The following is a 24,811-nucleotide window of genomic DNA, read 5'->3' on the forward strand; positions in this document are numbered from 1 at the left end:
TAAATAAAGTCCTGACACAGTTTTTAAAGATGATGAAAAAGAGTCTTTGTTTCCTCTAGGTACTTCTTCTGTGTGTTTCTCTTCCATAAGGGAAGGAGCAAAGCATCAGTCAGTCAGCGTGTTGAGTGTGTGGTGGAGATAGTGTAGAGAAATAGAGGACTACAGCAAAGCTATCTGTCTACAGTTGTAGTTTGCATTCCTGAGCTGTGAGGACTGCCTTCCAATTAATCCCTTTTGTAGTCTCTGTGTGATCTGTGCTGGGGTTGGTTGGTTTGTTGCCTTTCTGTTTCCCAGGGCTGAGATTTCTTGGACCTGTTTTGTTTCTCCATGTTGTGAGCTTTGTGCACTTGCTTTCTCTCTCGACATGGATGAAATATGTTATTCTCTGTCACACATTCTTGATTTTCCTATTTGCATGTATAAAGCATAGAACTTGTTGATTTGGTAACTTAAAACTGTTTTTATTTCAAACCAGAAATGTGAATGTGAATTGCTTTGCAATTACATTTATTCTGTGGTCCTGGCCTGTGGCTGGAAAAGTCAGGTGGTCTGTGGAACTGTGCCTTTCTTCTCTCTCACATATATTTCTGTGGATTGCACCAGGTATTCACTAGAAGTTTCCTTTTTTAGCTTTCTCTGGAACTTTTTATCTGTAAATTGCTTGTTTGTCCTTTGCATTCTGTCACAAATAATTTCCTACGCTTGTATTTCTGAAAGGAGTAATGGATCTATTTGGAAACTGAGATCCATATCCCACTTATCCAGTTAGGAAAACAAAGAGTTACAGTGATGGTAACTTCTCCTCCCCACCTTCTTTGATTGCAGATCAGATGGCTCCGGCTTCAAGCAGTATGGCAAAGGTGAAAGGAGAGAAGCCTGGTGTGCATAGTGGAGAGAGCAGTGCGATATCCTGGGTTATGCTGAAGAGATGAGGTTCATTTAGGGCTCTGTTATTAGGTTAGTCAAAAGGCATTCGTCAAGGCATCATGATAGGAGCTTTCCCCTCCAGCCGGGTTTCTGTGTACAGCATACCAGCTCCACACGGCTCTGAGCAGACTGCGGGGCAGGTAAGAGATACTGCTAGCTAAGATTTACGGTAGGAGCACAGTAAAAGATCTCTCTGCCTACTCTGGTGTGTATTCACTTCTGTTCTTCATATGCAAACTGCTCCTAACAAAAGCGATAGTTTTTCCCTTTGCTTACATAGCCTGAAATGCATGCTGCAAGCAAGCAACAGAGAAATGTAGATTTCAGGTGTGACCGAGCTGATAGCATGAAATATGTTATCTCAATTTAAACCTCTTCAGAAAAACTATGAAGGTAAATACACTATAATAGCTTTTCTTTTGTTATCTTATTGATGCATTCCTGTCTTTCTCTAGGAAAGCCTGCATATTCACTACTGCCCAGCCTACCAAGGAGGCTTGTGTCAGAAGTCCTGTTTCTTCAAATGGATGAGGTCCTGTTTCTGGAGAAGATGGCTTCTAGGAATATTACCTATTGTTTTTTTAATACTTACAGTAACCATACTAGTCCTGCACTACTCATTGTGTAAGAGTTATTCCCCAGCAGGGTCTGGGTGGGATGGGTGGTTTTGCGCTGTGTGGATGATTACTATGGAAAAGCTCTGCTTGAAACAGCTAAGCACATAATGCATGTATAAAGTGCCTGCTTTCCCTTCTCCTTCATGTCTTTGCTAAAGCAACAAAATGCACATTAATTAACAGATGGCAGTTGCACAAGAATATGCGTTTTCTCTCTAAACTCTTTTTTGTCTCTGCTTGTGAATACCGTTGTTGTTGTAACTGTCGTCTTTCCCAAGAACACATAGGAGTTAAATATCTTCTATTTCCTTTTTCCAAACAGAATGGATAGGTAAATTATGTACAGTCCCTCCCAGATCTCAGCAAACAGCTGTTAAAACTGTGTCTCTTAGGAGGAGATAGCTGCAGTAAATGGAAGTTTAACAATTGAAGCTTCCTAGTAGAAACGCCTGTCTGAACCTGTACCTCGCTCCTTTCCTTGGGACTGACTTAGCACTCTGGCTATTATTGGAAGTTTCTTTATACATGCTTCCTCAAGCCTCTTGTTCTGGAAGTTTTTCCATAATGTGATTGGCTGTGCTCATCTTTTTATCCCTTTTTTCCTCAGCTCCAGCATTCTCCTTTATTTATATTGGTGGGAGTGTAGAAATTCCTAATGTGACTTACACAAGTGACTTCAATGATCCCAAGTCACAGAAATTCCTCCTGCAAGCAGAAGCAATCCAAAATTATGTAAGTTCCCACATAAATACAGCAATAACTTCAGAATATTTAATACAGAATTGGACTGGGAATGAGGAGAATACTCCATTTAGTCACATAGGGGTTTTAAAGCTAGAACGTGACTCGATGGTGTACAGTTTTAGGAATGTAGTTGGAGAGCTGGGGTTTTTAATACCTATTTCCTAGGTAATAAAACCTGGGGGTTTTCAAAGTTATGGACAAATTATTCTTCTTAAAGGAATTTACAGTGTGTTTGTCTTATTGTGGGTTTATGTGTGTTGCTGTTTTGTTTTTTAAATACAGCTCCAATTCAGTGTCTAACTTGGTTTTGTTTTCCATTACCCCCTACAACACTTGCTTTCTTGTGCTTCATATTCAACTTTCTATTCATGAGATCAATACTCTTTCTTGGGTCCATGTGAACAACAATCTTCAACACAAAGCAGTTCTCTGTTAACTTCTACTTCTCAAAAGAGCTAATCTAGTGTCTCAAAGCTGCTTTGTGCAGAGCCAATACAAGTTGCTTATGGCCAGATTATATGTTAAAGACTGAAACAGAGATATAAAGGTATTCATAAAGACTTCTTTTTGATGGCTAGTTTTCAAGAGCTGTCTCAATGGTCCTGAAATGTTATGCATCTCAAAAGGTTTTGGTTCTGTTTTTAGTGCAAATGAATGCACATTTCTGATTCATATGAGACATTTTGTGAGAAATACAAGTAGTGCTTGCAATATGAGGGATGAGGAAGAGGAAAGGAGGAAAAAGACAAATACTTTATAGAATAGGAGATGGTATTGCCACTAAAATGTAATGTTTTACATTTTCTTTTACTATTGCTTAACAGTTTGCAAAAACATATGAATCTTCCTTCTTGGGAAAGTATTACTTGAAGTCTGTAGTGGCTGCTTTCAGGTGGGTCCTCTTCCCGCATATGATACAACTTTGAGATATTCTGTTGCAATAGTTTTATCTTTTTTCCATGGTTTTTAAATGAGTCTGGAAGAACATTGCAGATTTCTACAACAGAGAATGAGAAATGCAGAAATGCACCTAAGTGTGTGAGAGCTAAGAGCTACCCTAATAATGTGAATTCTGTATTGCCTTATAGAATCGGAGAGAAAAATGAAGTGTGATTAATTGTTCCTTGGTTTATGGATTTCTTTGTAGTTTGTTTATCTGCTTTTCATTTTGAAAATTACAATTTTAAATTGCAATTGCAATTTCATTTTGGAAATTACAATTCATTTCCTTGACTGCTTGCAGAACCTGGTCTTGTTGTGAAGTTCCTTTTTAACCTCTCAAAGAGAAAATTAAGAGTTTGATTAGGCAGGGCACTCTATTTAAGCTTCTCTGAGCAGATGGCTACTACTGTTTTGGTAGCATCCTAAAACTTCTGGATAGTCCAGCCCATAGGCCTTTTTAACCGGAGTGTGATGGGCTGTCTCTTTTTGTCACTTAAGTAGTACTTTGCATATGTAGAATCATATAATAGTTTGGGTTGGAAGGGACCTTAAGATCATCCAGTTCCAACCCCCCTGCCATGGGCAGGGACACCTCACACTAAACCATGTCACCCAAGACTCTGTCCAACCAGGCCTTGAACACTGCCCAGGATGGAGCATTCACAACTTCCCTGGGCAACCCATTCCAGTGCCTCACCACCCTGACAGGAAAGAACTTCTTCCTTATATCCAACCTAAACTTCCCCTCTTTAAGTTTTAACCCATTACCCCTTGTCCTATCACTGCAGTCCCTAATGAAGAGTCCCTCCCCAGTGTCCCTATAGCCTCCCTTCAGATACTGGAAGGCTGTTATGAGATCTCCATGCACATACAGATTGTCTATTTCAACAAGAATTATGTAAAATGTATGTATGAGCATAAAACTGTATTGTCATATGGTGCCACAGTCAACGAATATTAAAGAAAAACTTGTCTGCAGCTGTAATATGATCTTAAAAGTGTGAAATTATACATCAAGGACGGAAATACCCAATTCCATAAAAAATATTGCAAGGATTTGCTGTGAGGTGTAGTTTTCAGTCTCAGCGTCTAGCAGTTGAAGCAGCATATTTCCAAAGCATTTCTACTTTATAGAAAGAACAATTGTTAAACAAGAGAGCTTTTGGCCACCATGTTCAGCTGCAATTCATTGCGCAGCAGCCAACTGGCTATGTTTTGTGCAAGCCAAAAATGCAGAGCAGTGGAAAGCACATCCAAGGTACTAATTAGAGTCTATTTATAATGCATTTTATTTCCTGCACAGTGAAGGAGAGTCTGGGCTTCGAGCTTACTACTGGAATACATTCTGGGCACCACAGGATGTGGTTGCTTCTTTCCAAAACTTAACCCCACTGGAAATAAAGAAAATCAGTGCTAAACAAGCAACCCACGTGTTCAGTTCTTCTGGGGAGGAAGATTTTGATCTTGTTACGATGGAGCTTTTTGGTAACAATGTACCTGTCATTTAATACCTATTCTGTCTATTTTTCTTTCTCCTGTTTGTGTCCTTGGCTTGTGTGGCTGATAGTTATTTAATTTCAGTTTCAGATTCCACAGAATATGATGTGATGCTAAAATCAGGTAATAATGCTTCAATCCCAACTGGTATCGCTTTGGGGGAAAAAAACCTGCAACAGAAAAATGGCAGTTTCCCTGTTACTCTTGTATCTGTAGGGCCTACGAACCAAACCAGACCAGGGAACAACCTGGCTTGTGTTCCAAATGAAAGCTGGGATGAAAATACCTTCCAGCTTTTGCTCTCATGTTCGGACTAGAATGGTTGAAATTCAATAGTTCCCACTGAATTGCAATGAGTTGTGGCTCCTTTACCTGGCATCCTTTAAAAATCTAATACAAAATTATACATAACTTATTTGCTTTGTGGCTAGATAATTGTGGTTGTACATAGTCAGTGACCAGTCAAGTACTATAGAGCTTCAATTCACTTTGCCCTATTTATCCATATCAAGCACACGTTGAGACTGACCTCATATACTTACTGTTCTTGTTGCATCCATGCAATGGATGAAGAGAAAATGGCAAAGGAAGTAGTAGGTTTCAAGCAGAGATGTAGCAGCTTCAGCCAAGTACCCTCCTGCTTGCTGAGTGTGTGATGAGCTGCTGGTGGTTGGACATTGTACTTCCCTGGCCAAAGCAGGAGAAGCTGATGCAGCCTGCTAGGGAAAAGGGGATGGACTTGCAAAGGTAAGGATAAAAAAAGATTAGAATAGTCAAGAAGTGTGGATAGGCAACTTTTGCTGCCTATTCTGAGATTTTGCCTAATAATTTATCTTTCAACTTAACAGTTTTTCAGCCACTGATCTAGCTTCTTTTGTATACCAGCATCCTTTGACCTGTATGCCAAACCAGGTAACAACAGGACTCTAACTCTGATGAATCCCAAAAAGTCTTTTTATCAATGGAGGCTGCGAGTTCCTTCTAACTATGTGGTGAGACTTGTAGTTACCACTTTGCATGGTGTCACTCCAGAGAGCTGTGCATCACACCATTTATCAGCGTATGATTTCCTTCTTCCTCTGCAGAACAAGATCATTACAAGGTATGATAGTACAGAGAAAAGATGTTTTGAGCTGAACAGAAACTCTCTGAAACTGTAGTGATATCAAATTGATATTAAATGGGCTTCCAAAATGTAAGAGCCCAAATGCAACTTAAAAATCTTGTATAGGGCAATAACAAGATCTTCCGTATTGTTCCTTCTCCCCACAGTGAATTAGGATATAAGATACCTTGAATTGAAAGGCCCTCATAAGGATCAAGTCCAACTCCCTAAACCTCACAGATCTACCAAAGAATATGACTAAGACCATGGTCCAGATGCTTCTTGAACTCTGACAGAGAAGTGATCACTTGCTTGGGAAGCCTGTTATGAATTCCTGCAGGGTTTATTCTACAGTATGATTAATTTATAAGACTTTTTTCATAATAATTCAAAAAGATACCTTTTTTCAGTATTCTATTCCTTTTAGAAAATAATAAACTTGTTTTAAAGCAGTCCAGTCATAGCCAAATCTTTAATCATAACAGGGGTAGTGTGTCTATGGAAGGCTCCATCCTCAGAGTCCCTGTGTAGTCCATTTGCATAACTGAGATTAGATGATATTTAACCTTCAGTAGCCACATGGCTCCCATTTTCCAGAGTCAAATGTCACATATAAACATGTTATCCACCCGAATCTGTCTTCATTAACAAAATAAATAAGTTTTAGAACCTGAGATTAGGTGTTTTCAAGGGGGATATTTTTTATAGAGGCTAGCTGAGCATGCGGGTTCAGTCAGGAGTGTCTGAAATGCACTGTTTTAGTAGTACCTTAACTTACTTGAGAAGGTAACAGACTTATTTTTCTCCTTATGCAACAAGACAAAAGAGCTTGTCATTGTTGGTGGACTGTCCAAAGGACAGCCATGGAAGTGAACACAGGGTTTGTGTAAGGAGCTCCTCTCAGATTGTAGCATAGCATGGAGAATCCCATCCCTGATGATGGGCTATATCTGCTCTGGTGATGATTATGGGACTGTTACTGTTGCACATTATAAGTAATGGCTTTGCTTTTTAGGAACCAGAAAAGTAGAGTTGGCCATGTGCATGAAAGCACCTGGAAGCTAGCAGAATCAATAGAGGTGTACGACTTAATGTGTTCAGAGAAGGTCAATGCAGTAAGCTGTGAGTCAGAAAGCTCAAGAACATGTATTGGTATCTATCAAAGAACCAGAACAGAATCTGATAATTAAAATTCTGCTAAAAGCCTAATGGTACTGAAGAAAAGTTGACTTTTTTTGGTTACTTTTGTTGCACTCTAGCTATGTGTGGTTTTGCATATGCTTATTAATTTTCTGTTTAAGCTACAAGCAGCTGGTGACATAATTTGGACAGATGTGGTAGAACTAATAATATCATTTCCAACATCCATGATAGCCAGAAATTACTGTGTTATAGCCGTTATTCCCTGATGTCCAGGTCTAGGATCACACATGGTGACTAAAATGGTTCTCACCAGTTGCTACAAACTGCAGCAACAGAGTTGTTCAGTGACAAATACTAAAGAGTGAGTTAGCTGAGATTGTGAGGTGTAGTGTAAAAGTAGACATCTCATGTGTACAGCTCTTCTTGTATGTGCTTGCCTTATTATTTGGGTTATACTGTGACAAGAGGTACAGCTAAGTCAGGCTGTCAGCTGGGTAGCAGGGCAAGATGCTCAAAGAGTTCAACACCGCAGTGCAGAGGGGACTCTAAGTGTTGATACTGTTAAGGATTTGACAGGTATTATGATAAAAAGTATTTAGTAATGTCGGTGAAATCATAGATCCATTGTCTACTGCCTCACATGGAATGGGAGCAGGGAATAGCCAGCTAAGGCCAAAAATGACTACTTTCAGGGTTTTTAATGCTGTCACTCTCGATCTTGGTGTTGTGAAATAATAAGGCTGTGATGGAAACACTCTGCTATTGAGATATAAACTTAATTTCTTTCATTTGTTATGCATAGAAAAGAGATTTTTTTTTCACACAGGTTTGTAAATTTATTAAGAGGAATCAAAAAATACTGTGGATTTCAAAATGGAATAAATATATAAGTGAATTTAGAGATGCAAGAAAGAGCATCCCAGATTACAAATGGTAGCTAGTTTTCAAGGTTCCTAATATAAATTAACTCATTATTATTTAAACAAAAGAAAAATGATAAGAAGTAGTTGCCATGCATGGGGCTTCACATCTTGCCTGACAGCTTTTGTGATGTGAAATCAAGCTGAAAGTTAATGGACTGTAAATGCTTTGGGCTTGTTATCTATTGCATATATAGTGCTCAGCACTGCTGCACTGCCACTTGTTGCCTTTTCAGTGCTATCAGCTGCTTCTCAGTGGCTCTATCACTGCTGAAGTAACATAATCTCGCATTGCCTTTCTGGTACTTCTGCAGGTCAGAAAATTTCAGGGCAGCTGTTAGGCAAGAGTGTCTGTGATGCTCATCCAGAGTGACTAAGGCTCAGTGCTGGGAAACTATCATCTTGTGTACTATCACTTGGGTGCAATACTAATAAGGAAGTGGTAGCCAGTGGAATGCTTCTGAAAGAACAGATGACCAGATGAGTGCTACTTCTGCCCTCTTTCTCAGCACAGATGACTGGAATGTGGGAAATGTTTTCTTTCGGTTTTCTTTGGTTGGGGTTTTTGATGCCATTTTGGGGATATTTCAGATGGTGTGGACCTGGGGCCTGGACTCCTCCTATTGTGCGTTTAACTTCGTCAAGTAATGTAATGTTGCTTACCTTTTCACTGGACCAAAGAGAAGAAAGCAGTGTTTTAAAAGCCCACTTTCAAGCTGTTCCTAAAATCAGTAAGTATTTAATGGAAACAAGCATCTGATGTAAGAAAGCTTATCCCTTTTGTCACCTCTAAAATGAAAAATAAACTGATACTTCCTGGGTGTATTTGGGAAGATGGATTGATGGCATATAAGTCATGGAATTATCATTCTGATCCACTAAAAGAATACCCAGACATTACTCTTAGTACACAACAACACAGAGCAATGGCAGCAGAGCAGCCAGCCACATACCACTACAGGCATTATATGTCTAGGCAAAGCTAGATAGCTGCTGTGACAGCAGCACTTGCATCAGTTTTGGCAATCCATCCCCAGCTTAGGGATGTGTTTTTAATGAAAAGGGAAAATGAGAGCAAGTGTCTCTAATATGGCTTTGATCCTTTCCTGAAAGCCCTGTTCAGTGTAGTTAACTGTATATGTACAGTGTATATATGCAGTTATGAAAAGTGTATTCAAGACCCAAGCAGTATATTCTAAGCCTATGGAGTAGTATGAATTTTGCAGGAGATCTTGGTGATTAGTGAAGTGTTTTGAGCACCAACAAATTGTTACTTTATAGGATAAATATTTTTAAATTGTTAATTTAATTTTTTAAAAATTGTTAATTTAAATTGCTTAAATTTAAATTGTTTTTTTTTTATCCTGTAGATTAACAATTGCTAGTAATTGTTACAGGAGATATAGGAGCTTTTTAAGGGAAAACTTAACCACAGTTACTTAGTGAGGTCCAAGTGAAAGAGTCTTAACTTGTGGAACAAATTATAGCGGATAAGCTTCTTCAAAGCTTACACATTTTGGCTTCTGTCTCTGCTTAGGCAAATACTTATCCCGTGCACATTACAAGTTAAAGTCATTTCACTGTTCTGAGGATGGGCATTCCAAAAGATGTGTAGAACAGGATTTGCCACAAAACTTGCCTGTTTTCGAAGTTGTCTTATTTTCTGTTATATTCATGTTTGCATTTACTCTGTTACCTAAGGGGAACTAAAGGCACTAAAGACTGGCTATGTAAGAGAGATCCTGATAGAAAATAAAACCTCAGAGGCATTGTTCAAATGTGGCATGAATTTTCAGACTGGAAACTGGCACAAACAATGCCCTGGTTCCCATGGAATAAATCAGAGGTTTCACTTTGGGCCGATAGCTTTGTAATGCTTGAAAAAGTCAACAAGAAGGGTCAGAAGTAAATTGGAAGGGGGAGGTCTGTTACGTCTACATTTCTTTGCTGCTTCTACCTACCATGGAAGAAGGGGGGTTTAGAAAAAAACCCCAAAACCAAGACTTTCAGTCAGGGTTGTTTTGTATTTAGCCTTTATTGTAATTTGATCCCAAAACAGGAGAAATTCAGTGTGACGGGGAAGTGTAGTTACATGATTTTCTGTTAACACAGGCAAAATACGGTATTAATACTGTAACACTGTCACAACTGCTGCTTCTGTTTCTGTATAAAGAGGAGGTCCTAACGAGTGAAGTAGGCTCTGCACTTTAGTCCAGTTGAGATAACTGCGCTTCTTGCTGATGTATTTCTCTCCTAGTGTGTGGTGGTCATTATATTTCCTGGAATGGGACGCTGAGTTCCCCTTATTACCCGAGTTACTACCCACCAAATATCGACTGCAGCTGGATCATCAGAGTAAGTGCTGAGAAATCTTCTAGTGATGACTTTGCTTTATGAGATATAAAATTGGGAGAAACCACTTCTGTTGTGGGTGAAATGAAGGGAAAAGATGCTGAGACAAGTGCACCTGACTTCTTAGGCACCCACTTTTTTTACCTACAAGTGCCAGCTATGGGAAGGAGTAATTGCCAGCTTCCAAATGTTTGAGTTTTCATAACAGAAACAAAGTGATGGGTAAAATGACAGCTGCTAGCAGCCAGAGAAAATCACTAATAATCAGGGCTTTGCTTCTATGTCAGAAAGGAGGTGGTCATTTAAATCATGCCTCATATGATGGATACCACACTGCATTTCCCTGAAGTCTGCAGAAATAGGACTTCTCTGGCTCATATATTCAGCTCTGGCTTTCCAGAAAGCCCTTTGGCTGGATTTAGGAACTACTCATAATTTCCACCAGCTTCCTGGTGTGTTCATCTGTTGCTCCATTAAGCATTTAACTGCTTTTTTTTTACTTTCCCTGGGAAAGTATGCTCTTCATGTCTACGAATTAGTAAAAGTCTCTACCTTTCACCTGCTCAATGAAAACTGTTAGCAGTTTGTAGCATAAAACTCTCACCTATATGCAGGAAAAGGAAGAAAAAGGCTTTCTAAAGCAAAGAGGTCATTGAATGACTAGCTGCCATAGATACCTTTAATCTCTTATTTAAGCTACTGGAGCACACAGCAGTACAAACACAGGACAAACCTCAAATACTGTGCTTTGTACTGATTGCAGGAAGATTTACAAGCTTCTGTCTGGCACAGTCTAACCAAAGAATTTGGGCCTAAAAGGATTTCTATGCATGTTTGAAGTAGTGACATGTTTTGGTTCTTCAAAGGTGATGATTTGCATGCTAAAAATGCAGTATTTTTAATCTTATAATAAGCAAAACAGGATTTACCATCTTAGAAGCACAGGTCTTTTGATTTCTGGATGCATGTGTCAGGATATTCATCCTTTGATTTTTAGGCACCATTGCCTGGCTACAAGCTCTCCTTAAAAATCTTCATAATACAAATTCAAGAGAAGTCGCCAGGGTCCAGTAAATGTGATAAAGACTGGTTAGAAATTGATGGGGTTAGGTGAGTAAATACACTATTTTCTAACATACTAATTTGCACTTCAATGTTGAGGAACATACTGTGCTTAAGCAAAAGATGTCTTGCTGCTTCCAGTGCAGGAAAATAAATGTCAACGAAAATTGGGTGCTTCTACTGAATTCCAGCAGAAGGATGTTCTTAATCCTGCCCTAATACTGAAAATTTGCCATTATGTTCATTTAAGCATCCTGCTTTTTCTACAGTGTTAGGCACTCAGTTTGTTGATCCCCTTTAGGAGCAATGACATAGAAAAATAGGGCTTTATGCAGTTGCAGTTGAAGTATAAATTCCTGGCAGTGGTCTTGATGTTGGGGAAGAGCTTGTGGCATCTGAAGTTTCATTTTCTATGCTACTTACTCTTCAGTGATCATGTTCTTTTCTGTAAATAAGATGAATTGTAATGTGCGTGCTTAGAACAAAAAAAAACCCATGCCTCTCAAAACCCCAAACAAACAGCAAACACCAAACCTCAAAAACCCAGTGTCCAGAGTATAGTGAAACCAGTGTCAGCACTTGGATTGGGCTGTATGATTCCATATTCTATTACTGGATTTGTAGCCTTGTGGTTTGCAAACCTAAAGGGGAGATCTGAGACCAAGCATGCTTCCAAGTGGTTTGTGTTTCTAAGGTAGACTCTGGTATGGATCTTCTTGCTGTATTTGTTTCAAAGTCTGTTAGTCCCAGATAAGTTGTGGAGTGGAAGGCATTTGTAAGTAGGCTTTCTAGTACTTCTGTTGTGATGTTTTAACACTAAAAGATAGCTGATTTTTCTTATTTTAAAGCTTTTGGTGTTGGTACCACTCATTAAAAGGAGAGGTAGCTGGATGGTAACAGTCAGTTCGGTTCGAAATTGATTATTCTCACTTTTGCCTTGCTAGATACTGCAAAGCTCTTCCTGAAAGCAACAGAAACAGAGAATACGGTTACTCTGTCGCAATCAACTTCCATTCTGACGAACTAGTCACCCACAGAGGGTTTTACATTGAATACAAAGCCTTCAGTCCCACAGACCGTAAGTGAATAAGCATGTACTTCATTTTTTTAAGGAGAAACCTTGTCAGATCAATCACATGCAGATCAACCTGCCTTTTGTCCTTAACCTAAGTGCAAGAGATCAATGTTTGAAATGTTATTGTGTATTTAATTGAACAAATAAATGCACAAAATTAGGTACATGATGTCTTTACACGTTAGTACTCATTTTCTAACTTTTCACAGCACTTCTGTAAAATGGGAAGTAAAATTTCCCAATTTCTCTGGATCTAATTATTTGTCATTTTGCCAACATCTTAAAATAGCCAAGCTGCACCATGAAAACAGCTCAGCAGAGAGCCTCAAAGCATGACTCTTGTGCCAACAGGAGTTAACAACGAATAGTTCATCTTTGCTTTAAAATTACAACTCAGCATGCTTTGGATGAGCTTCTAGGTTTAGACAAACTAAGTTTCCAGTGAGAGTCAATGAGGACCCCTTGCTAGCAGGTATCTCAGGAATATGATTGGGTTTCTTACACCCCTTTCCTGACTCCCCAATCTATGCACTTTTGGGTAAGTGTTAGGTTTTTTTGGATGCTTCTAGAAGGTGGAAGAGGGATTTTCTTACACGTATTTGTGATATTTCTTAGAAAAGATGCATCTGCAATGTATTATTTGCAAATACCTTCTCTTTCCTTTACCCAGTTGATATCTATGTAGCTAAAGTTCTCTGTAATTTCAAGAGATCAGCTCAGTTTGTGAAACCTCTTCAGATTCTCAGCTTGACTGAGTATAGTTCTGAGTATTGTTGCTGACTTAGAAACATTTATGTATTAAGGTCTCTGGAATAGATTCGTGTTTCATGTCTTTCATCAGAAATAAGTGTCAGATTCTGTACTCAGTCATTCTATAGGACTCATGTTTTCAGGGTTTTCCTTTTCCACCAACTTGTGTCTCTTTCTAATGGAAAAAGTTAAGAACTGTGCTGTGTTCTATTGTTACTGTGCTTACTGCCTCAAAACCAGTTCAGAGATGAGTGAAAGCCTAAAAAGACCTCTTGGGCTTTTTTGTTGTTTTGGGAGGCTTTTTTAATAGAGAGAATCCCCAGTCTTTATTACATGTACAAGCCTTCACTTTTTGTGTGTTCTGCTCCATTTCTACAACTGAGCCAGCGATGAGGTGACACAAAGCTGTGTAATTCACCTTTAGCCACAATGTTAAGGACCTGTATTAAGACCCATCAGGAGGTGCACACTAGTTGTGATGTGTCAGTATCAAGTTGATACTGAGAGAGCAGGATGTATTGAGAGCACTGGTTTTCCATTATAGCCTTGCCTGTAGCAATAGTAAGGGTGGGAGGTAATTTTCTCCCACATCTTTAGTACCTGCAGTCACCCACCTCAGATCCAACTTTTCCATTGTTGAAAGCCTACCAAAACACAATTATTAGAAACCACAGGCACTGCTCTGAGTTCAACTGGGAAGCAAATGCCAGCCATTGGTTGAATAACTTCAGAGAGTGGTGAAAAGAGCATTAGAGAGACTCCAGCTTTGAGCTAGTGCTGGTTGTGTAGTGTGTGCTTTCCTCCCACCAGCATCACATGCAAGGCAGTGAGGAGGGTTAAATGACTCCAGATTGGAACTGATTAAATAAAAGTGGGACAAATGTGTTTAGAGCTTCAATGTGATTTAGCTGTTAATTCGTTTGTGGTGCTAGAGGGGAAATATTTTAAGTTAGCTTGACCTGGGCAGAAAAAGGAGTATTTTTGGCTACTTTTTCTTTCACAGTTTTTATTTTTAGACATGCCAAGAAAAACAAAACAAAACAAAAAAGAAAGAAAAGTGGAAGAACATGTTTTTTATATATTGCAAAGAAACACCTTTGCATTGATATCAGTTGTTAATTAAAGTGAAAGTGCAATGCGTTCTTGGTGAAAGGCCATTCCGTAATGAAACTGCTAGATCTGAGAAGTGTTTGATAAAGCATTTGTTCACGTCAGACATGAAGTTGGAGCGTAGTAGCACAGAGGTGAGTCTACAGCATTTTAATGTCAGGACATTTGTATTGCTATTACTACGGAGAGTGCCTTGTTTTGACTTCCAGCATCACTAATCTCCCCCCCAGCCCTTAAATGCTCTTGTGTAACATACATGACCTTAACATATTGAAGAGGTGTTCACCATCAATAGTAATTATGTATCTGTTCTGTATCACTTCGAGTCAGGCAATAAATGTGAGTTTCATTTTCTAAGTCCATTTAGGTGAATATTGATTCATTTAACTCAGACTGTTTGATAAAAATCGTCGGCAGATAATGCCAAGCAGGGTAGGATTTCCTGTTTTTCATGCAATTTAGGTTAAAAATGACACCTAACTTTGTTTCTTAACAGCTATTTTAATATTTCTTCATGGTACGGTTCTGTGTTAATGCATTTAGACTGCAACAGCATTTCTAGTGCCATTAATTGCTTATTTTTCTGGCTTGACCTTAGGTGTGAGGATAGAATGTGCATTCTTTCTAGCAGTCAGTCTTAGAGCTGGCCAGGCTGCTCAGTTGGTAGTGATGGATTAGACCGTGGTAGGGCAACTATTTCTTGTTTGTGTTCTCCTGTTAACAGTTTCTTCCATGAAGCTTGGAGACTGCTGAAATGATCTCTAAAATATTGGCAGCTATCGTTAAGATCCCATGAAGGATGTGGTGAAGTTCTAAAAGGCTGCAGAAGAGGCTGAGTAATGTGTTTAAAGAGTGGGAGAACAGAATAAAACAGGAAGGGGATTTTACACTGATCTTTACAAGTTAAGCTTCTAAAACCAAATAAAGCAACAAGTAGTCAAAATAAACTATTTGTAATCAGTGAAATAGGTGTTAAAAACCAGCATGAAGGTTTCTACTTCGTTTTAGTTCTCTGCTGCAGCAAGATAAATAGAGCAGAAGTTGTACTTTGGCATTGCTTTGTGTGACAAACTTATCAGTAAGTAAAGGAAGCATTGTGAGAAAAAAACAGACAAAGCTGTTTCCAGAGCATGATTGCCAATGACTCCACCAAAATGAAAGGGTATTATTGTTGTCATTCTGCCAGTGTCTGTTCTGTGTGTTTCTTGTCAGTGATCTAAGTGATAGATTGGAGAAGATTCATGTGAAATAGGCAAAGTGCCACATGGTAGAAGGAGGGATGTGTGTGAGAGGGATGTATTTAAACAGCTGATGCTGACAAGCTGGAGAATGTATACAGAGAAAATTATATTCCACTCAATAAAGACAAGAACTGAGTTTAGGTGATCAAACACACATGTGGATTCCCTAAGTTGCTTGTTCAGCTGAAAAAAGGGGGTGACAGTAGCTCAAAAGCACATTTGAAAGTCAGAGTTACACAGTTTTCTGTGCTTTGTGTTTGGTGTTCTGTTGCTTGGGTTTGTTGGGGTATTAAGTGCCAAACTTGATCTTCCCAGTCACCAGTGAGAAGGCTTCAGCTAAAGTACTGTATCCAGACTGGACCCTGAACACCAAAGATAGGCAACAATGAAGATCAGCCAGAAAGATTGGCAGGAAAGTAATCCATAGTCAGAGAGAGCAGTATAAATGAAGTAATGCAGTAAGTCTCTTTGTCACTGGAGGCTACCAAAACCAAGGTAGACTAATGTCTGGCAGAGATGGCACAGTAACATCAAGGTGACCTCTGGCAGGGAGTGTAGCATATGGCTGCTAGCCAGCTATTGGGACTATAAAGCATTTATAGACCTTTATTCTTCAGGTTGTAATCCAGAACGGTTGAACTGTGGTGATGGGAAGTGTAAGCACCAGTATAAGACTTGTAAAGATGATGACAGCTGTGGGGAGGACAGTGATGAAAGCAACTGCTGTGAGTATGCATTTTTAGCTATTTTCCAGAAGACAGTGGAAAGAAGAAGCAGGAATATATTTATTTTAATGGATTAATCTGGTATTTCTATATCTTTTTCACAGCACAAAGTACAAGTTTCATAATAGTGGAAAACATCCCCCAGCAGAGTATAACTTGTTCTTAGGAAAGTCTAGACAAGAAGGTAATGAGGCAAAACCCAAGCTAACAGTGATTTTAGTTACATGATCTAACTACAGTGTGATGGTGATTCTGTTAGAAGAGCACTTTCTCTGAGCAACAGCCAGATCAGTACCAAATAATGTAAGGGAGAGAGGCATCATAGCTTTGGGACTTCGGCCTTTTGCCATGTGTATGGTCTCTTTCACTGGAGATCCACAGCGGTTGCAGGCATTGCTGGTACTGCTAATGTCTCCCTAGTGACTTGTTGCATTTTGCCTTTGTAATTCTTGCCTTGACTTGAATCCTTGAGTTAGCCAGGGACATGTCCTTGCTTGTTGGAAAAGTAAATAAATCCCTTCCACTGTTTATGGGTTACTGTAAACAACTGACAATGAGAATGATAGTAATGGGAAGCCTATTGCTGACATGTGTCAGGATTCCCTGTGAAACTGCAATAATCCTTAGCTAAAAACTTATTGGAAGCAGGTATAAAGCTCCTCTACAATTTTCTCAACTTTTACTTAATAATAAAAAGGTTGACTTCTAGATGACATCCACTGTGAAGCTCCATGATTTGTAATGCCCGTAGGGATGGTTAAACTAAAAGAAGCCTAGCTTGGTCAGTTTAGATCTAAGTAACATGGGGGTGATAACAGCAGGAGGCTCCTCTCTCTTTTTCCCTATGATCAGTGGAGACCAAAATTAGCTTGACTGTTAATCAGAGTGGAACACTCCCCCTCTCCACCATCTATAGAGGGACTGGTTTATACTAGTACAGGCTATGACTTCAAGCAGACTGGAATATGTAGCCTTGAGCAACTTTTATCACATAGGTTGAATTTGAAACCATGGCTCCAAACATGACGCTGTCTTCTCTAAATTATTTCAGCCTATGGAAGTTGCTTCCCTTATGCATACAGATGCCTCAATGGAAAATGTTTGCTGAAGCCAAATCCTGAGTGTGACGGGAAAAGAGACTGTGCTGATGGATCTGATGAAATGAACTGTGGTGTGGTAACATTTGTTTTAAAATGAATGACTTTGGGAAACTGAGTCAGGAATGAGTGCTGTGGTCAAGCATTACTGGACTAAGACTCTATTAAATCAAATGTGAATTAAAGAAATTAATCTCCTGCTACGATTAGTATGAAAATGCCAGTCTTAAAATTTGCACTCTTTCATTTTAAATCCACTGATCCAGTCTATGATGACTTATTTCAAGCAATGCACTCTTCCAGGGTAAGCTGGTAGGTCTTAGTGCTTGGGTTTTGCTGAATGAAATGCAGTCAAGGAGCTGTACTCCTTGTACATACTCCTATGTAAGAAAGGAGAAGATATGAGATTTTATTCAAATCAGGTTTTGGAACAACCCAGCTTAGAACTGTGAGAAATATCTTTTTGAGTTATTAATCTCTTCAAAAAGCTGTAAGGGAATATAGATAATATTGGGTTTATCAATGACTTGCCTGTTCAATGAAAATGTGCAAGCACACTTACCTTTTTTACTGATTGCACAGCAAGCAAATACTTCTTATTTTCTAACATCTTTGAGGATTATCAGTATCTGAAGGGGGCCTATAGGGATGCTTGGGAGGGACTCTTCATTAGGGACTACAGTGATAGGACAAGGGGAAATGGGTTCAAACTGAAATAGGGGAAGTTTAGATTGGATATAAGGAGGAAATTCTTTACTGTGAGGGTGGTGAGGCACTGGAATGGGTTGCCCGGGGAGGTTGTGAATGCTCTATCCCTGGCAGTGTTCAAGGCCACGTTGGACGAGGCCTTGGGTGACATGGTTTAGAGCGAGGTGTCCCTGCCCATGGCAGGGGGGTTGGAACTTGATGATCTTAAGGTCCTTTCCAACCCTAACTATTCTATGATTCTATTATAAATAAAAGTTCATGTGTTAAGCATAATAAAGTGAAATGACCTTGTGGTTTTTGTAATTATTTTATTAAATTATCTCTATTAGCTTGTGGAAGACACCAGCTGATGAAAACCAGAATTGTTGGAGGTGAAGATGCAAGATCTGGAAAGTGGCCTTGGCAAGCAAGTTTGCACATGGGATCACATGGCCATGTGTGTGGCGCATCTCTTATTTCTAATAGGTGGCTCCTATCTGCTGCCCATTGCTTCCTGGATTCTGATTCTGTGAGGTATGAGGAAGTTACACTGTCACAGAGTTAGGATGAACACCATAAGGCAAGGATTTTCTCACTAGAAGCTATGCTCTTTCCCTCAAGAAAAGGACTATTTATTGATAAGTGAAGTGGTAAACTTGCCAGTGTTCTGTTTAGGTAGTGTAAATTGAAGACTTACCTTCTCATTGTGGCAAGGAGTCAGTTTTTCTCCTTTCCAAAGAATAGTGCATTGCAAGGAATAGTTCTTTTATAGCTCCAGGAAAATAGTATTTTCAAAATAGTAAGTAAAACCATTGCTTCATATTTTAGGAGACAGACACCATGGTATATCTGTCATTCTACCTCCATTCGCTTTGCTTTTGTTGAATTTCATTAAATACTGAAAAGCAGATAAAAGGGAGTGAACTGATGCCACATTACTTTGTAATGGGACATTCTAAAAACATTCTCTTTACAGATACTCCATTCCTTCGGGATGGAGAGCATATATGGGCTTACGTACTATTACTGAAAAGAGCAATCGTGTGGCTATGAGATCAATCAAAAGGATTGTTGTTCACCCACAGTATGACCACTCTATCTCAGACTATGACATTGCCCTGTTGGAAATGGAGACTCCTGTGTTCTTCAGTGAGCTGGTACAGCCCATTTGTTTACCCAGCACCTCTAGAGTATTTGTTTATGGAACTGTCTGCTATGTAACTGGCTGGGGAGCCATAGAAGAAAATAGTATGTTCCTTTCCTGGATTTACTTCTTGCAAGTTTGGCTTCGTGTTAAACTCTAGCAATGAAATACTTAAAGTTGTAACAAAAATACCTTTGGTTTACTTAGTAGGCCTAGAAAAAGCTAGAAAATGGCCCCTTAGCTATAGTCTGTCAGTTCTAAATGTCTGCTTGGGTGGCAGGTGATAGATGGCTATTGTTAAGTACGCAGGTGTTATAGACAATTGAAAACCAAATGACCATAGGTCTGCAAAAATATGCCTATTTTGATGTTCATGGCTCATTTTATCTAGTGAATGGTTCATAAGCAACCTTACAGGTAAATAAAAGAGTGATTTGCAATTATTATAGAGAAAGAAATGGTCTCTGAGACTGTGTTTGATGATATGAGGCCATGAACAGCAATAATTGCAGGAGTACTGTGTAAGATCTTTTTGTTTCATCTTAACCAAAGGCAATTTAATGTATGCCCCATGAAGAGTTTTGCCTTAGTGCAGCTTGGAGCAGCAGGCTGCAGTGTAGAGGCAGGAAAAAAGCAAGCAGCTGGAGAGGGGAGTTGGGGGATCCCACAGGATCTTGGCCCTGTTTCAGCATTTAACAGGAGCCAGCTTTTGAATCTGGGCTTAGCTTCTCAGAATTGCAGTGGTCCCCACAATTGTGCTGAGACCTAGGTCCTTGTGTTTGATCAGAAGCCATTTGCTATGGTAATTCTGGCTTTCTTAATAGGTCTTTTAAAATTAATAGTACTAAATCTAGGTAATAAAGTAATAGCATAATGAAATACAAATGGTTTTACAATTGATGTCTTCTTACAATTACTTCCTTTTTAACAAATGTAAGTAATACTTAAAAGTCAGTATAATGGCATATGAAAAAAACCCGCGTATTTTTCTGTCTTACCTCTTTCATTCCCAACCCATTATCAGAGCTGAACGAGCAAACAAACCAAAGCCCAGTTCTTTCACTGACCATTCAGGCATTGAAAGGTTATGTTCACTGTTAGCCAGAACATTACTGAGGATATTCAATTAACAGTGACACTTTGCACCAAGACTATAGTACAGAATTAAGCTCTTAAAATCACTTGTGAGCTACAAATTTAGTGTTTTAAAATTATTTATTGTTCCCCTGTCAGCTTCATTCCTCAGCTCCTTCCACAGAAGTGAGATGATAGAGAAGGACATAGGAATGTCATTTAGTAGACCTTGGACAATGTTCGGAAAACAACCATAGTGTAAATAACAAGAAAAAGCTTTGGGCATAGTTTGAAATGGCATTCAAAACCTGTCACAATGTGTGGAGTCTTATAACTTGCATGGCTCTTTTACTACTTTCTGGCAAAACAAGCCTGTAAAGATAAGGACTAAGGCAATGGAAAGGTGATGGATGGAGAGCCTCTGTCTAGACAACAGCTTTGAAAAGCTGAGGGCAGGCAGCAATTGAAGGGTGGGGGGAATTACTCTTCTGTCATCAACTGGGTAGATTTTGAGTTTGGAGTTATCCTCTTTTGTTTGAGGTGCTATCTCTGTTTGCAATCTCTATCTCCATAACCTCTGCAATACTGGTATTTTTTTAATAGGTCATCTTGCCAAAACACTGCAAGAAGCTCGAGTGAGAATAATCAACCGAAGTGTTTGCAACAAGCTGTACGATAATCCTATCACATCACGTATGCTGTGTGCTGGAAATCTTAACGGTGGCGTTGATGCATGCCAGGTAATCCAGAAGTCATTAAAAACCCACAAAAGAAGATTTGCTTTCATTGGAAAACTGTTCAAAGCTGTGGGTTGTTTGCAGTTTGTTATTTGGGGGTATTATTCATTAGTAGCAAAGTGAGATGTCTTGAGTGTGTGTGACTAACTTAACATGGCAGTTGAAGGGTATCCAAAATAAGGAAGGAAATTTGACATAAGAATCAAATACCTTTCATCTTTAGAGGATGTAATACTTGGAGTGAGGCATAAAACATTTACTCTTTCAGACTCTGTTTTCTCATCACTCTAAGATGTTCTCTGATCTTGGCTCCTCTGTTTAGGATCCTTCTTCTTTCCACCAGCGTACAGCCCCTTCACTCCTTCATAACTAGCTGTGTAATTGGCCGGACTACATAGCCTCCTGTCTCAAGTCACTTTGAGATCAGTCTCTTGGATTATCACAATTGGCAGTATGACAGCAGCCTGAGACTGGGGAAGAACTGTTGTGGCTCTTTTCTTATTTCTTGATAATTTTGTTTGGTCTGGTGATGAAGGCTTTCTAATGTTCTCTTTTTCATGGTACATGGCTTTCTTCTGACCCCTTCCACAGTTTAGCTCCAAGCAAACCCCAGCAACACCCCAGGGTCAACTTGGAGGCTGCAGACTGCCTTGTATGCATCAGAAACAGCTGCAGAGATGAGCTGTGTTCATAAGTGCTCAGAGTTCTGTGGAGTGGCGTGCTTACAGAAAGCATACAAGGTTAACACAATGAAGGGCACAAAGCATTTGTGAGCCCAAATGCAGCTTGATCCTGTGAACTGAACTGAATGGCCATTTTTACTTTTCCACGTTGCTCTACAGGGCTGCGTGCTTCCTTTGAGAAGCCAGTTTTTATTTGCACGTTCCTTGGTCTTTGTTCCTTCCTCTTATCTTATGCATGTAGACACAGTCTTGATTATGAAACTGCTGAGAATACTTAATTGTGCCTGGTCTTGTTTTATTTCATTTGGTTGGGTGCGTGTGATATCTTTCTGTTCCTATTTAACACAGTATAAGAGTTCTGCCTTCAACCTGTGAACAATTTATGGTCAAATGGTAGCAGAATTCCTGCTTTCCATCCCTGTTGTCTTCTCTCCCCATTCAACCTGTCATCAGGCACCTTATGAGCCCTGTAATGAGACATTATCAATGAGTATTTGTAAGAACTATTTCTTGCCATTGTTTTATATCCATTAGTGTGCTACTTCCATAAGTTAAAACAAACTAAAGGAATTTGACATCTAGCTGGGTACACTCTATCCAGAAATAAGGTTCTAATATTAAACTCTGATGTCAGAAAGAGGGGCAGGGATTTACAGTCTTTGAATAACCTAACGTTTGTTACAGTTCTCTGTGTGTGTATGTGTGCATGCACTAATGGCTGAACTCCCTTCATTTTAGGGAGATTCTGGAGGTCCCTTAGCCTGCACAGGAAAGGGAAATAGATGGTACCTTGCTGGTATTGTGAGCTGGGGTGAAGGATGTGCTCGACGCAATCGGCCTGGTGTATACACTAAGGTGACAGCACTTTATGACTGGATTCGTCAGAATACAAACTGATGTGCCAAGGAGAAAATGCAGATCGTCTCCCATATGAAAGCTGCTTCCTGAAGTAGTCTGCCACACTCTGATGATAAAACATGAAATGCCACTGGCTGTTTCTTTGTGAAAGAATGTGCACTTTCTGAATGAAGAAGCTATAATTTGTTGCTCACCTAGCAGTAACTGCTCAGATTCAGAGCAACTTAAGATTCCTTATGGATTCCTCTTTTTTATCCCCAGTAGCAGAAACAGCACTATGGTAAAACCAACATAAAACATATTAGGACCTGTCACAAAATACAGCAAAACCTCTCTTCTGTGAATCTTCTCCCCTTTTTCCATCTTCCTTGATGCCTATATATCCTTGTTTCCACACACACATATGTAGATATTCATGGCCACATCTCATGTATACTCAACCGATATATGACCTTAGTAGTGTAACAGGATTCTAAACATAAAATGTTATTTCATATTTCTTGAAAATACAAATACTATAATCAGCATAGTGTAAAAAACTGAGATTAACTAATTCTCTAGTTATGCTGCCACTGCATGACTGTACCTTCTGGGCTGTTAACTCTTGTACTTTCTCCAGTGTTTTCCTAAAAACATCAAATATATATCTCACAAAAGTTAGGATGTAAGAAATTTTCATTCAACAGCTGGAAGAACATCATTTAGGTTCTTTGTGATGATATTTAAATAAGAGGAGAGAAATACTCAGTTTTAATTAATTAAACAAAAGGAAACTTCAGTTCTTTTCGACATTATCTTTACGATTCAAACATAGTCATAGTGTCTGATGTTTGCAGTATGTTACAAGTGTATTTCTGCAGATCTGTCTCCTGCATGCTTTGTGAATGTTTAGCATGCTTCTTATGGGTTCACACTGGTTCTCCTGATGTCCTTGATCTGCAGCAAGCAGAATTTCAGTGTCAGGTCTTTTGTTTTATATCTCTGCCTGAGCTGTGCTCACATGGTCACACTGCATTGAAAGGGACATAAAAGGAAAAGGGATTTATGTGTCTGTATGCATCCTTGGAATCAAAGATAGTGGAAGAGGAAATGACAGCTACACTCTTTAACCCTAACAGTAAATCTGGCTTTGATAATCATAATTAGCTTTGATAATCATAATCTCCCGATTAGCAGATCAGCCCAAATCAAGATTATTTAAAGTTACCAAAGCTGTTTATGGGACTTAGGAATGCTGGTATTGAGTTTAATGAAAGTTCTGTCTTGATGGTCTTTAAATTGTGCTCAATATTTGGAAGTGTTGAGTATTCACCTTTAACATATTAAGAAACAAAGAATTTGGCAATTTCAGTACCGCAGCACACTTCTACTGTACATAAATGTGTGATCCTTGTTTAGTTTTAGAGCCACCAGAGCATCATGTGGGTAAAACACTGCAATGAGCTAGCACTGTAATCTGAATGCGGTGAGATTTCCATGTCTAACACTGATACTGCTTTTCCTTCTTTCCTTGCCCTAGTGCTGGGTATTCCCATTCCCTGCCCACCATGGTTGTGTCAAACTTGCTCTGTAAGCTACATTCAAAGCCTATACCTAGGGGGTTTAGTATCTCTAATGACTAGCCACTCATTCACCTCTTTTTAATAAACACATGGTAAAAATGCAAGTGGCTGTGATTTTTTCATTTGATTGTGCCTCTGAAACTCTAATCCCCAGGTGAAATCAGAACTACATTTCGTTCTTGGAGGTTCCTCTTTTTGTAACGCCGAGACTAACTTGCCCATTTACTAAAAAGTGCACATTTAAGGGTGTAAGTTCCTTTTCTTTACATTGAAACTAGAGATGTCTCCACTATGGAAGAAAAGTTTTCCTGCTGTTCTGTTTTAGATAAAAACCTAGGTCAGAAGGTTCAGATCAGTTCTTGACTTCCTATTTTCTCTACGAGTTTCTCAGCTCTATGTACCAGAACAGTCAGTACTTCACACAGAAGAAGTGCACCAAGTGTGGAAGCTTGATCACCCAGATGGAAGAAACTCAAGGACCTCCTTCACAGATGTAAATAAAAGGACTTTGGCTTTTGCAGAGCGAGACCCATAATCATTAACTCATGTGACTTAGACAAACTGGTTTGGTTTCAGACAATTCAGTAGGAAGGTAAGGTTTTTTTACTGTGAGTGGAAATGAAATAAATGAAGCTCATCATCTAGCAGGAGTACTGAGAAGAGCAGGGAAAGGCTTTTCCAGTGAAGATGTTCCAAGTAAAAGCTTGTGGATGAAGACATGTTTTGATCTTGATGGCTGCTCAGCTTCAGCCTCCATCT

General features: G+C 39.2%; 1 protein-coding gene across 1 annotated transcript; it reads left to right on the forward strand.

Moving 5' to 3' along the window:
* Positions 1 to 716: 716 nt before the first annotated feature.
* LOC133210862 (suppressor of tumorigenicity 14 protein homolog) lies at positions 717 to 23,627 on the forward strand. Its single transcript, XM_061350628.1, has 17 exons — positions 717 to 1,067; positions 1,383 to 1,551; positions 2,152 to 2,276; positions 3,113 to 3,180; positions 4,534 to 4,715; positions 4,812 to 4,850; positions 5,613 to 5,829; positions 8,487 to 8,626; positions 10,153 to 10,250; positions 11,245 to 11,357; positions 12,254 to 12,387; positions 16,103 to 16,210; positions 17,262 to 17,381; positions 18,345 to 18,528; positions 18,971 to 19,242; positions 20,816 to 20,952; positions 22,371 to 23,627. Exons 1-17 carry the CDS (start codon positions 987 to 989, stop codon positions 22,527 to 22,529), a joined length of 2,346 nt encoding a protein of 781 aa, XP_061206612.1. The 5' UTR covers positions 717 to 986; the 3' UTR covers positions 22,530 to 23,627.
* Positions 23,628 to 24,811: the final 1,184 nt, after the last annotated feature.

Source organism: Neopsephotus bourkii, unplaced genomic scaffold (assembly GCF_033783945.1).
Source record: "Neopsephotus bourkii isolate Nb327-2 ecotype Australia unplaced genomic scaffold, CSIRO-AGI_Nbou_v1 NB_532, whole genome shotgun sequence".
In the NCBI taxonomy this organism is placed as follows: domain Eukaryota; kingdom Metazoa; phylum Chordata; class Aves; order Psittaciformes; family Psittacidae; genus Neopsephotus; species Neopsephotus bourkii.